The 13,925-nt window shown below is 40.5% G+C and overlaps 1 protein-coding gene across 1 annotated transcript in view; it reads right to left on the reverse strand.

Annotated features, from left to right (window-relative positions):
* Positions 1 to 5,011, reverse strand: part of ostm1 (osteoclastogenesis associated transmembrane protein 1) — a 53,812-nt gene extending 48,801 nt beyond the window's left edge. The window contains exon 1 of the mRNA XM_061886504.1: positions 4,906 to 5,011. Coding sequence (XP_061742488.1) covers positions 4,906 to 4,989 — 84 coding nt within the window. The 5' untranslated portion in view covers positions 4,990 to 5,011. The remainder of the gene's footprint in view (positions 1 to 4,905) is intronic.
* Positions 5,012 to 13,925: the final 8,914 nt, after the last annotated feature.

A 13,925-nucleotide genomic window follows, 5' to 3' on the forward strand; every position in this document is an offset into this window, starting at 1 on the left:
GGGTGAGACAAGGATGGTTTGTTGTGAACGTGGACCCCAACTTAACAAATTAAAAAACTTATTCAGGTGTTACCATTTAGTGGTCAATTGTACGGAATATGTACCGAACTGTGCAATCTACTAATAAAAGTATCAATCAATCAATCCCGATATGCAGACCACAGTGGGAGGCAGTGTGCGGGTTTAAAAGGTATGTAATGCTTAAACCCCAAATGAACGAAAGGAAAAGGCTACGCAAAACGAAAGTCAAACTGAACTGGCTACAAAGTAAACAGAGACAGAATGCTGGACGACAACAAAAACTTACAGAGTCCACAAAGTACATCTGTACGTGACACGACAATCGACAATGTCCACACAAAGAAGGATAGCAACAACGTAGATAGCCTTGCTTGCTAACACAAAGTACATTATTTTACGTTTTCTGCCGGTGGTGTGCCTCCGGATTTTTTTTTTATGACAGAAATGTGCCTAGGCTTAAAAAAGGTTGAAAAACACTGATCTAGGGAGGTCTTTTTATGCTAACCCATTGTTTTCTTGTCATATATTGGATTCCGGGCAGCACGGTGGAACAGGGGTTAGTGCATGCGCCTCCCAATACGAATGTCCTGAGTAGTCCTGAGTTCAATCCCAGGCTAGGGATCTTTCTGTGTGGAGCTTGCATGTCCTCCCCGTGACTGCATGGGTTCCCTCGTGTACTCCGGTCTCCTCCCACCTCCAAAGACATGCACCTAGGGATAGGTTGATTGGCAACACGAAAAAAATGGCCTTAGTGTGTGAATGTGAGTGTGAATGTTGTCTGTCTATCTGTGTTGGCCCTGCGATGAGTTGGTGACTTGTCCAGGTTGTACGCTGCCTTCTGCCCGAATGCAGCTGAGATAGGCTCCAGCACCCCCCACCACCCCAAAAGGGACACGCGGTAGAAAATGGATGGATGAATATTGCATTCCCCTTTAAATTAAACCATTAGCAAAGTACCACCTCGGAAAACACTTGGCTCTCCAAGAACCACCACAATGACCAACATTAATATACAGTAGCCTAGTAGCCTTAAGTATTCATTAAAAAGAAGGCAGATGTTGTATTTAAATTGGTATAATTAATATATTTAGCCACTGTAACGTTACACACAGTTTGAACAGTGACACTGTGTTTGAATATTTACAGAGGTGATTCTTTGTTTGAGAATCACTGGATTACACTATTTAAATTCGTAAATTAATATGTCAAACTGCTTAAAAATAGATTGATGCCTTTATTTTAATCAATAAGGAATCATTATATATATATATATTACACACATATATGTATGTATATATATATATATATATATATATATATATATATTACACACATGTACATATATATGTATGTATATATATATATATATATATATATATATATATATATATATATATATATATGTATATATATATAAATTACACACACACATATACATATATATATATATATATACATTTACATATTATATATATAAATATGTATATATATATAAACACACACATATGTGTATATATTAAATACACACATACACATTCATATTTGTATATACATCCATTTTCTACCGCTTGTCCCTTTTCGGGGTTGCGGAGACTATCTCAGCTGCATTCATGTTTTTATATATATATATATATATATATGTATATATATATATATATATATATATTAGGGCTGCGAATATTTGGGTGTCCCACGATTCAATTCAATATCGATTCTTGGGGTCATGATTTGATAATATATCGATTTTTTTCGATTCGATTCGATTTTCGATTCAAAAACGATATTTTTCCGATTCAAAAACGATATTTTTCCGATTCAAAACAATTCTGTATTCATTCAATACATAGGATTTCAGCAGGATCTACCCCAGTCTGCTGACATGCTAGCAGAGTAGTAGATTTTAAAAAAAAAAAGCTTTTATAATTGTAAAGGACAATGTTTTATCAACAGATTGCAATAATGTAAATTTGTTTTGACTATTAAACGAACCAAAAATATGACTTATTTTATCTTTGTGAAAACATTGGACACAGTGTGTTGTCAAGCTTATGAGATGCGATGCAAGTCCATCCATCCATTCATTATCTTCTGCTTATCCGAGGTCGGGTCACGGAGGCAGCAGCCTAAGCAGGGAAGCAAATGCAACTCTGGTTCAATTGTACAAGAGGCGTCTGTGTTCTGATGAAGTATTAATAGAGGAAAAAATACAAATAAATAATAACAAAAATATCTATAATCTCTATTTATTTAACTGTTGCAAATTCTTACCCTTTTTCCCTTATGAAAAAAGGGTAACTTGATATCTATCAAGTATCAAAAAGACTAAATAATCGCTGGTTCTTCCAAATCCTTTAAATGCACAATGTGCAAACATGAGATGTGACAATAAACAAACACGATTGCTATAAAGGCACATCAGCGGGCCATTTAGCATTATAGCATTAGCTGTGATTTGTGAATGATGGCGGGGGGGAGAGGAGAAGTCAGCAAAATATCTCTAGGGCTGAACTTTTACAAAAAAAACAGGATTTGGCCCAGATGCAGGCAGCGATGTTAACTTTGAGTGCCCCTTCCCTCCCCTCCAAAAGCCCCCCACCTCTTACTTCCCAAGCCCCTAGGTTGCCTTTGCATGACATCATCCCCAAGCTATGCCCCCCCACACCCATGTGAATCCGAGCTGTCACAATCGGCAGCCGGCCCACCATTAAACTGTACGCCGCCGCCGCCGAGCCCCATACGTTTCCACCTTCTCTTCTTCTTCTCCTCCTTTCTTAACCCCCAGAAAGGCATTGTTTGAGTCAGGGTTTGATCAAAAAAAACTGTTGCCCGCCAACCACAGGGCTTTCTGTAAATTCAATGAGGCCACCTTAAAGATTTTCCTAATTAATGGATGACATCTTTGGCTGGAGGAGAGGCGAGGCATTCTGCTCCAGCTCGCTCTTTGTTGGCCTCCTAATTAACTTTCCTAGGTCACTCAGGTCCCCGCAACCTGAGAGTGAAGAGCTCCCATTGAGGAGGGAGTTGTAAACTTACTTTTTTTTTTGCCTCAGCACTTAAAAGGGGAAAGCAACTATAGGGAACAGAAAATATCCTATTTAAGTCCTTTGTGTGTGAACTGCTTGCACATGTTCCAATAAAGGAAGTCTTCTAAATAAGCTGCCGTGTTGCTCTGTGCGTCCCCCACCACCCCTTTTTTCCCCTCGTTGTCCCACCTCGGGCTCTCCCAGGTTATGAATGATAGGGTTAGGGGGTGTGGGGTGGCAAAGGGCCAAAGGACAGCATCTGGGTATTGTGGAACAGCGAGCATCTCCAACTTTTGGGAGGGATTTAAGGATGGGAAAGCAACCAAAATGGATAAAGAAAATCAATTAAAGTTTATTTATACAGCCCTAAATCACTAGTGTCTTAAAGGCCTACTGAAACCCACTACTACCAACCACGCAGTCTGATAGTTTATATATCAATGATGAAATATTAACAATCGCAACACATGCCAATACGGCCTTTTTAGTTTACTAAATTGCAATTTTAAATTTCCAGGGAGTTTCTTGTTGAAAACGTCTCTGACTGATGACGTGTATGCGTGACGTCACGGAGTGATAGGAAATATTAGCGCTGCACACACACGCAGCTAAAAGTCGTCTGCTTTAACCGCATAATTACACAGTATTTTCGACATCTACGTTGCTGAATCTTTTGCAATTTGTTCAATTAATAATTGAGAAGTCAAACTACAAAGATGGAGTTGGGAAGCTTTAGCCTTTGCCACACAAACACATGGTGATTTCTTGTTTGAAATTCCCGGATGTGAAGCTTTTCTATGGATCAGAGCGGTCAAGCGAACATGGATCCCGACCAAATGTCAACCAGCAGTTTTCGGTGAGAAAATTGTGGTAAAAAGTCGCAACTTACCGGAGATCAGCTGAGCTTGTACCGTCCATACAGCTGCTGTTGACTTCCATCAGACACTGGCCTCAACACTCCCGTGGATACACCCTTCCGACTATCAGGTACTATTAAACTCCCTAAAACACTAGCAACACAATAGAAAGATAAGGGATTTCCCAGAATTATCCTAGTAAATTTGTCTAAAAACATCTGAATCTGTCCAAATGCAATCGCGTTTTTATTTTTTATTTGATTTTGAATTTTTTATTTTTCTAGTCCATTGCTATCAATATCCTCAAACACAAATCTTTCATCCTCGCTCAAATTAATGGGGAAATTGTCGTTTTCTCGGTCCGAATAGCTCTTTTTTTTTGAAGGCTCACATTAAAAACAATGTGAGGACATGATGAGCCCTCAACGGGTGACGTCATCGTCTGCGACTTCCGGTAAAGTTGCGAAATTTATCGTGGATGACCTCTACTAAATCCTTTCAGCAAAAACTTGGCAATATCGCGAAATGATCAAGCATGACACATAGAATGGACCTGCTATCCCAGTTTAAATAAGAAAATCTCATTTCAGTAGGCCTTTAAACTGCTGGACAAGCCACAACGAAATATAAATATTGCAAAAACAATAAGAGGCTCTTTGGCCTCGTTTGAGGGAACTCCACATCCCTGCTGCTGCCGCTTGTTTGTTTACTGCCGTGCGTTTCCAACCTAGGCCTCCAGGGATGTCCGCCTTCAATAATTACCTCTCAAAATACCATAATTTATGTCATCACGTGACCATTTCTGGAGAAATACTATACAGGAACACATTTACGCATGACTGAGAATTGAAACACATCTACAGCGTACAAAACGGGTTATTTTCTGGTGCGTTTAAAAGTCAATAAACCCACATCGGCAATGAAAACATATTTTGTGTTGTACTGTCAAAATTAAAATTGCAAAAAACATATTAAACGTGAAAAAATAAAATATATAAACTCACAATTTGTAGCGCCCATTCGACGCCGTATAAGCTCGTACAGCTCGGAGTCGGTTGATTCCAGCGGAAGTGGTGGGCATTTCCCATCCATGGCTCCGCTCCAGTGCTACACTTCCTGCTTTCCTAAAAGTGCTACTTTCTATAAAACTACTATCGATGTGCGAAATCATTATTTTCAAATAAAAATTATTTATAACTTCTTACCCACGGGGAAAATGTTAAAACTATGGAATATGACTGAGTCAGATGATTGCCGTTTTTGTTGACAGGAATCTGAATCCACCCTGCACTTGTTTTGGTATTGTCATATCGTGTCTTCTTTTTGGGTGGAAGTTGAAAAAAATGTGTTCAACGATTGGTTTGTTTATGAAGCTTGATGTAGTTTCTGTTTTTTTAGGAGAGTTCATTGACAATCATGACTTAGTCAATTTAATTACAGTACTTGGTAAAAGGTTTATTTTAAGGCCAAAAATAGATATTCACTTAGTATTACCGTATTTCCTTTGAATTGCCGCAGGGCACATAATATGCGCCTGCCTTGAATTACTGCCGGATCAAACTCGGTTCCCAAAATAAGTAGCGCATGCTTAGTATTACCGCCTGGTCAAATTCGTGACATTTCCCCTGTCATCGTTTTCAAAATGGAGGAGGCTGATTTCAATACCGGTAATTTGAAATTGCATAAAGGGAAGAAGATTAAGAGCTCTTCAGTAGAATTTAAGGTCCAAGCTTACACCACACTCAAATTTTTACTGCAAACCTTTGGAGTGAGAAGAGGTTTTAAAATAATTAGCGCATGCTTACTTTTACCGCATGCCTTTGGTAAGTGCAGGAGTGAGAAGAGGTTTAAATTCATTAGCGCCCCGGCGGAAATTCAAGGAAATACGGTAATTTCAAACATTTATTCAGTATTTTTTAACTTTAGAAAGATACATGATTGACAACGATAATGATGCCAAAAAACTTGAAAAAAGATGGGAAAAAAACATGAAAAAAGATGGGAAATCCTTAAAGGCTTATTGTGAAAATGTAATTATGTTTATAGATATGCAACAACAGCATCATATATGCTATCTGTTGTTGTGTTCCCTATTTTTGAGTGTACAAAATGAAGGTGTGTGTTGAGTCTGACTTGGACATAATATGGACGATACCCAAATGCTTTTTATGAAAATGTAATTTTGTTTATAAATTATATGCAATCTGTTGTTTCCCTATTTTTGTTTTTGTTTTGTTGTTGTTGTACATGGATGAGGGTGTGTGTTGCTGAGCCCGACTTGGACATTATCTGGACTCGACCTGGTTTTATAAACCTTTTAGACAAGTCTAATTTTATTAACAACCTGGTCTGGTGAAGATGGGGTCCTTTTTTTTTTTCTTTTTTTTTATAAATAAAATAAGATGAATTAAATAAAATTTTAAAAAAATATTGGATAAAAAGAAAGTAAAATAATATAAAACAATTACATAAAAAAATAGTAATTAATGATAACACAATAATGTGTGTTTCAGGGACTGTGTCCCTTGCAGACTGTACTATATATGTTTTGGGAACCAGAATTTTGGTAGCAGAAAGAAATAACCCTTTTTTGTGTGAGTGGGTGTGGATGAGTGTGAATGGGAGGAAGGGGGTTGATGCTCTAATTGAAAGTGTATCTTGTATATTCTTATAAAAAAAAAAAAGAAGTGCTACTGTTTTGTGCACCCCTGGGTTTGTTTTGGTTACCATGGGTGCTGATTGATTTCACCTGCCTCTTATTAGTGTTCGGCACGCTCACCTGCTGCCGGGCACTAATCAGAGAGCTACTTATTCACGTTGTTTGCCACACACTGTCTGGCTTCCTTTTTTGCTGTATGCAACAGTCAAGTAGATTTATTTCTTGTTTCCTGGCTGAAGATTCCTGTGCTTAGTGTTTGTCTTAATTTCCCGTGCGAGCTGCACGTATCCCTTTTGTTTGTTCCCTTTATTTTGTATTTTATTGAATGATTTTGGACAATAAATCATATTCCTACCTACACTCTTTCATCTGGAGCTCCGTTTGCATCCCGGGAGAACGACCCACGCGTAAAAATGTGGCCTCGATGTGACAAATGGAGGCGTAAATGTCACGTTCAATGTGAGGCCAGCTTGATCTGATTGGCTATCCCAAATATCTATCAACTGTATGTGTCCGTGCACTTACAGTGCACAGATGCCTTCAGTGTTGATTCTGATGGCCTAAGGCAGATTTGGCACAGCATGGCAACATAAGCGAGCTGAATTCTGATTAGATAAAAACTCAAACTTAAAAACAACAGCACTGGAAGGAATATAATATGACATGAAGAGAATATGAATACCATCCATCCATCTTCTTCCGCTTATCCGAGGTCGGGTCGCGGGGGCAGCAGCCTAAGTTAAAGTCAAAGTTAAAGTACCAATGACTGTCACACGCATACTAGATGTGGCGAAATTATTCTCTGCATTTGACCCATCACCCTTAATAACCCCCTGGGAAGTGAGGGGAGCAGTGGGCAGAAACCGGGGAATCGTTTATGGTGATTTAACCCCCAATTCCAACCCTTAATGTTAAGTGCCAAGCAGGGAAGTAATGGGTCCTATTTTTATAGTCTTTGGTATGACTCGGCCGGGATTTGAACTCACGACCTACCGATCTTAGGGCGGACACTCTAACCCAGGGGTGTCAAAATTACGGCCCGCGGGCCGGATTAGGCCTGCGAACAGATTTTATCCGGCCCGCGGGATGAGTTTGTGTATAATGTAGCCCGGAAGAGTTAGAGATGCATGGGATTCTGGGTATTTGTTCTGTTGTGGGCGGCATAGCTCGGTTGGTAGAGTGGCCGTGCCAGCAACTTGAGGGTTGCAGGTTCGATTCCCGCTTCCGTCATCCTAGTCACTGCTGTTGTGTCCTTGGGCAAGACACTTTACCCACCTGCTCCCAGTGCCACCCACACTGGTTTAAATGTAACTTATATATTGGGTTTCACTATGTAAAGCGCTTTGAGTCACTAGAGAAAAGCGCTATATAAATATAATTCACTTCACTTCACAATTCACTTGTGTTTATGTTGTGTTACGGTGCGGATGTTCTCCCGAAATGTGTTTGTCATTGTTGTTTGGTGTGGGTTCACACTGTGGCGCATATTTGTAACAGTGTTAAAGTTGTTTATACGGCCACCCTCAGTATGACCTGTATGGCTGTTGACCAAATATGCTTGCATTCACTTGTGTGTGTGTGAAAAGCCGTAGATATTATGTCATTGGGCCGGCATGCAAAGGCAGTGCCTTTGAGGTTTATTGGCGCTCTGTACTTCTTCATACGTCTGTGTACAAAGCGGCGTTTTTAAAAGTCAAACATTTTACATACCGATATCGATACCGATAATTTGCGATATTACATTTTAAAGAATTTATCGGCCGATAACATTGGCAGCCCGATATTATCAGACATCCCTAATAATGACAAGTAAAGATATGATACTATTAACCGCAACATGTAAGTCTAGGCACCAGCGCCCCCCGCAACCTCAAAAGGGAATAAGCGGTAAAAAATGGATGTAAGTGTAAAAAAAAACAAAAAAACATTATAATTTTGTACATTTTCAGAATTGTGCTTGTTCTATTTTTAAACAAAGAAAACAATCTGAAGTTGTCTTTATTGTTAAGTTCTTGTGCCGTGATTTAACCAGTCCGGCCCACTTGGGAGTAGATTTTTCTCCATGTGGCCCCCCATCTAAAATGAGTTTGACGCCCCTGCTCTAACCACTAGGCCACTAAGCGGGGAAGCCCAGACTTTACTCTCCCCAGCCACTTCGTCCAGCTCTTCCCGGGGAATCCGAGGCATTCCCATGTTAGCCGGGAGACATAGTCTTTCCAACGTGTCCTGGGTCTTCCCCGTGGCCTCCTACCGGTCGGACGTGTCCTAAACACCTCCCTAGGTAGGCGTTTGGGTGACATCCTGACCAGATGCCCGAACCACCTCATCTGGCTCCTCTCGATGTGGAGGAGCAGCGCCTTTTACTTTGAGTTCCTCCCGGATGGCAGAGCTTCTCACTCAATCTCTAAGGGAGAGCCCCGCCACCCGGCGGAGGAAACTCATTTCAGCTTTTTGTACCCGTGATCTCGTCCTTTCGGTCATAACCCAAAGCTCATGACCATAGGTGAGGACGGGTACGTAGATCGACCGGTATATTGAGCGCTTTGCCTTCCGGCTCAGCTCCTTCTTCACCACAATGGATCGATACAGCGTCCGCGTTGCATTAGCTCTTGGTAGTGCAGGATAAAAAAAGCAATAAGGTGCAGATATAAATAAATAGATTACTGTACGGAAAATATATTGCACTTTTGCATATGCATCCAGGTTTATGGATGTATGTTATATTGTCTTTTTATTCCAGCGAGTTAATCCATTTTGGGGGGAGTTGATATACACGTAATTTTAAAGTTGACCTTGAATACTGATGTTTGGAATGACCTTTTCTTTTACGCTCTTCAGTCTCAGAGGTGATGACAAACATTTTTTGTAAATTTGCTGGTAATGTTTTACTTTTAGCCTCAAACATAAAACATCATGTCTGTCACTCTACTAGCTCCTGCAGTTTTAATAAACCATAATTAATAAATAATATGTTAGTGTGTTCTAGATAATCTGCTTTATGAATAATCCGTATAGCTCTTTTCTGTAGTTGATACAATGCCTTTATGGGACGGCGCAACCCGAGGGTCCCTGGTTCAATCCCCACCTAGTACCAACCTCGTCACGTCCGTTGTGTCCTTGAGCAAGACACTTCACCCTTGCTCCTGACGGGTGCTGGTTAGCGCCTTGCATGGCAGCTCCCTCCATCAGTGTGTGACTGTGTGTGTGAATGGGTAAATGTGGAAGTAGTGTCAAAGCGCTTTGAGTACCTTGAAGGTAGAAAAGCGCTATACAAGTACAACCCATTTATTTATTTATCTTATATGTGTTCCCCCACACTTCCACACAGTATCTGCGTGGAAGTGAAATGATGAAAATCCTTGATGACGCCTATTACTTATATTTGCATGCTTTTCTGGGTTTGTAGTCTGCCATCTTTCTCCTCGCACTCGATAGTGTAGGGGAGTCAGCGAGCTCACTCTATTTTGAGGGAGGTACTTGGCCCTTTCCCCCTACCTGGTGGATAATTTGAACGTCTTTTGATTTGACGTGAACACGCAAAACCGAGGAGGGAGGGCAAAAACAAGGGCGGAAGTTGGGTATTCGAATTGAGTCTAAGACTAGGTCTGACCCAGTGACGTGCAGTGAACTAAACACCAGGTGAGGCATTCATACTTTTTTTCTTCTTTTTTTTTTAATTTTTTTTACTTAAATTCATTTGTGCAGCATTGTTGATTTAGGTTGCACATTAGAGTTACAGGGGAAAAAAGGGAGTTATTTGCTTTCATAAAAACATTATCATAATGATATTATGATATGATAAATGGGTCCAAAAACTATTTGATAAAGTTGTTATTAAATAGTTTTTGGTCCCATTTGCTTTTAACAAAATACAGTGTATCTTTATTTTGTGAGTGTATCTTACCTTTCTGTATTTGTATTTGAAGCAGCAATAGCTATCCTCCATGAAAACGTACTTTGTATAATCGCATTCATTTTGTCTTAAAGGCCTACTGAAACCCACTACAACCGACCACGCAGTCTGATAGTTTATATATCAATGATGAAATATTAACATTGCAACACATGCCAATACGGCCTTTTTAGTTTACTAAATTGCAATTTTAAATTTCTCGGGAGTTTCTTCTTAAAAACGTCGCGGAATGATGACGTGTACGCGTGACGTCACGGGCTGTTAGGAAATATGAGCGCTACACACACACACAGCTAAAAGTCGTCTGCTTTAACCACATAATTACACAGTATTTTGGACATCTGTGTTGCTGAATCTTTTGCAATTTGTTCAATTAATATCGGAGAAGTCAAAGTAGAAAGATGGAGTTGGGAAGCTTTAGCCTTTAGCCACACAAACACACGGTGATTCCTTGTTTAAAATTCCCGGAGGTGAAACTTTACTATGGATCACAGCGGTCGAGCAAAAATGGATCCCGACCGAATGTCAACCAACAGGTTTCGGTGAGAAAATTGTGGTAAAAAGTCGCTTCTTACCGGAGATCAGTGGAGCTTGCGCCGTCCATAAAGCTGCCGTAGACTTCCCAGAGACACTGGCGTCAAGACACCCGTGGACACACCCTTCCGACTATCAGGTACTGTTAAACTCACTAAAACACTAGCAACACATTAGAAAGATAAGGGATTTCCCAGAATTATCCTAGTAAATGTGTCTAAAAACATCTGAATCCATCCCAATGCAATCGCTTTTTTTTTTTACTTCTTTTTTTTTTTATTCGGTCGCTATCAATTTCCTCAAACACACATCTTTCATCCTCGCTCAAATTAATGGGGAAATTGTCGTTTTCTCTGTCCGAATAGCTCTTTTTGTTGGAGGCTCCCATTAAAAACAATGTGAGGATGTGAGGAGCCATCAACATGTGACGTCATCGTCTGCGACTTCCGGTAAAGGCAGGGCTTTTCTGTTAGCGACCAAAAGTTGGGAACTTTATCGTGGATGTTCTCTACTAAATCCTTTCAGCAAAAATATGGCAATATCGTGAAATGATCAAGTATGACACATAGAATGGACCTGCTATCCCCGTTTAAATAAGAAAATCTCATTTCAGTAGGCCTTTAAAGTCCAGTTTAGAGAAGTATTTAATCTTGGATACAGTATATAATCCACCATATTGGCAGAAAAATTCATTTAATTGAATTTCATTCCAAGAAATTAAACAATATTTTTGCATTTGACAAAAGACACCCACATCCGCTGGCTTACTCTAATAAAAATGCCATGTTTGTTATAAATACAGTTTTAAAAAAAAGAAAAGAAAAAAATGCTGGCTTCCGCTGGAGAGACCTGTGTCTGCTAGCTTGAGCGCCCCCACTTCTCCCAGTGTGGCGAGTCAGAGTACTGCTGAGGCATCGAACTGCAAGTTGACGATATATTTCCCCCCTACCTTGAGGCAGAGATACTTGCTGCCTCAAGACCTGCCTTTTCCACGTGGCAACAAGCATGCGCCCCCTCGCACGCACACCCAATACACACTGTGTGTTGCCGTGGAGGCACCGCCCGTGTCTGCCTCACTACTCATCTGCTGCATTGTTTTGATCAGGAAACATGGAATTTTCGCGATTTTTGACCATGGAAATGATCAAAATCTACAAGAACCACACCAAAATCAGAAATATTAAAACTTATCTTATTTTATTATTTATTTTTGGAACATCTCATGGTTAAGCCACCTGGTGGCAGGTGAGGCACTGCCTCACTTGCCTCCCTTGACAGCACGTCACTGGTCTGACCAATCTAAATCTTTGAGCATGAACTAGTGAAGCCTACTCGGATGAGAGGCAAAACGTCTTCTAAGACTAACCAAACAGTCCAGTTGCGATCGATTGAATGTCCTGAGTATACAAAAAGAATTGTGCAGCTTGTAAGCACACGGGAAGGTCAAAGCAGACATAACAGCGCTAAACATAAACAGTCGCGTAAACCAATCAAGGAAAAGCTATCTTCGTGGTAACAGTCGCCCGCGGTAGAGAATAGACCCCTTACCTGTCTCTCATGGACACACAGCTGTTGTCTGTTGACGTTTGTTGGACTGAATGGCTGTGTTATCGCATTTGCGAGAGCACCACTGAGACAAACTGCATGCTTATACATCCACATGGGGCGGCATAGTTCGGTTGGTAACTTGACGGTTCCAGGTTCGATTCCCAAACCCGCCATCCTAGTCACTACCATTGTGTCTTTCGGCAAGACACTTTACCCACCGGCTCCCAGTGCCACCCACACTGGTTAAAATGTAACTTAGATATTGGCTTTCACTATGTAAAGTGCTTTGAATCACTAGAGAAAAGCACTATATAAATATAATTCACTTCACTTCACTTCACATGCATTCCATGAAAAATACACGCCCCCTTCGACACTTCATTCCACTTAGTATGACGGAAAACTGAGCATCGCCCCTCGTGGCTGGCAGCCAGATGCCCGTCCCCTATAGTCCCCCACCCCCTAGTCTGGGATCGTAACATACAACATGAGATATTTCACACCTTTTGATACAATGTTGAGTTGAGTGTGAGTTCTCATCAGTTTTTTGTGGGCAGCACAGTGGTACAGGGGTTTGTGCAGACCTGGGCAAATTAAGGCCCGGGGGCCACATGCGGCCCGTTGAGCTTTTCAATCTGGCCTGCCGGACATTCCCAAATCATTTTTTTAGATCTTTAGGATGGACGGTGTAGCTGCCATTATGATGCCAGTGATGTTTTCAAATGACCGTAAGTCTTGAACTATACAAAGTATTTCAATGGTTGCAATCTTTGCTTTTGCGTTATATTCTAGTAACTATAGCCATCTAATCAGTTAATATGGTAATCTAATTAGTTACTATGGTGATCTTTCTATGTTAAGGTAACGTGTGGAGTTCCCCAGGGTTCGGTCCTTGGCCCTGTACTCTTCAGCATCTACATTCTGCCGCTGGGTGACGTCATACGCAAATACGGTATTAGATTTCACTGCTATGCTGATGACACCCAACTCTACATGCCCCTAAAGCTGACCGACACGCCGGATTGTAGTCAGTTGGAAGTGTGTCTTAATGAAATTAAACAATGGATGTCCGCAAATTTTTGGCAATTTAACGCCCAAAAAAATGGAAATGCTGATTATCGGTCCTGCTAGACACCGACCTCTATTTAATAATACAACTTTAACATTTGACAACCAAATAAAAAACAAGGTGACTCGGTAAAAAATCTGGGTATTATCTTCGACCCAACTCTCTCCTTTGAGTCACACATTAAAAGCGTTACTAAAACGGCCTTCTTTCATCTCTGTAATATCGCTAAAATTCGCTCCATTTTGTCCACTAAAGACGCCGAGATCATTATCCATGCGTTTGTTACGTCTTGTCTCGATTA

The sequence above is a fragment of the Nerophis ophidion genome, linkage group LG24 (assembly GCF_033978795.1).
Source record: "Nerophis ophidion isolate RoL-2023_Sa linkage group LG24, RoL_Noph_v1.0, whole genome shotgun sequence".
Lineage (NCBI taxonomy): Eukaryota > Metazoa > Chordata > Actinopteri > Syngnathiformes > Syngnathidae > Nerophis > Nerophis ophidion.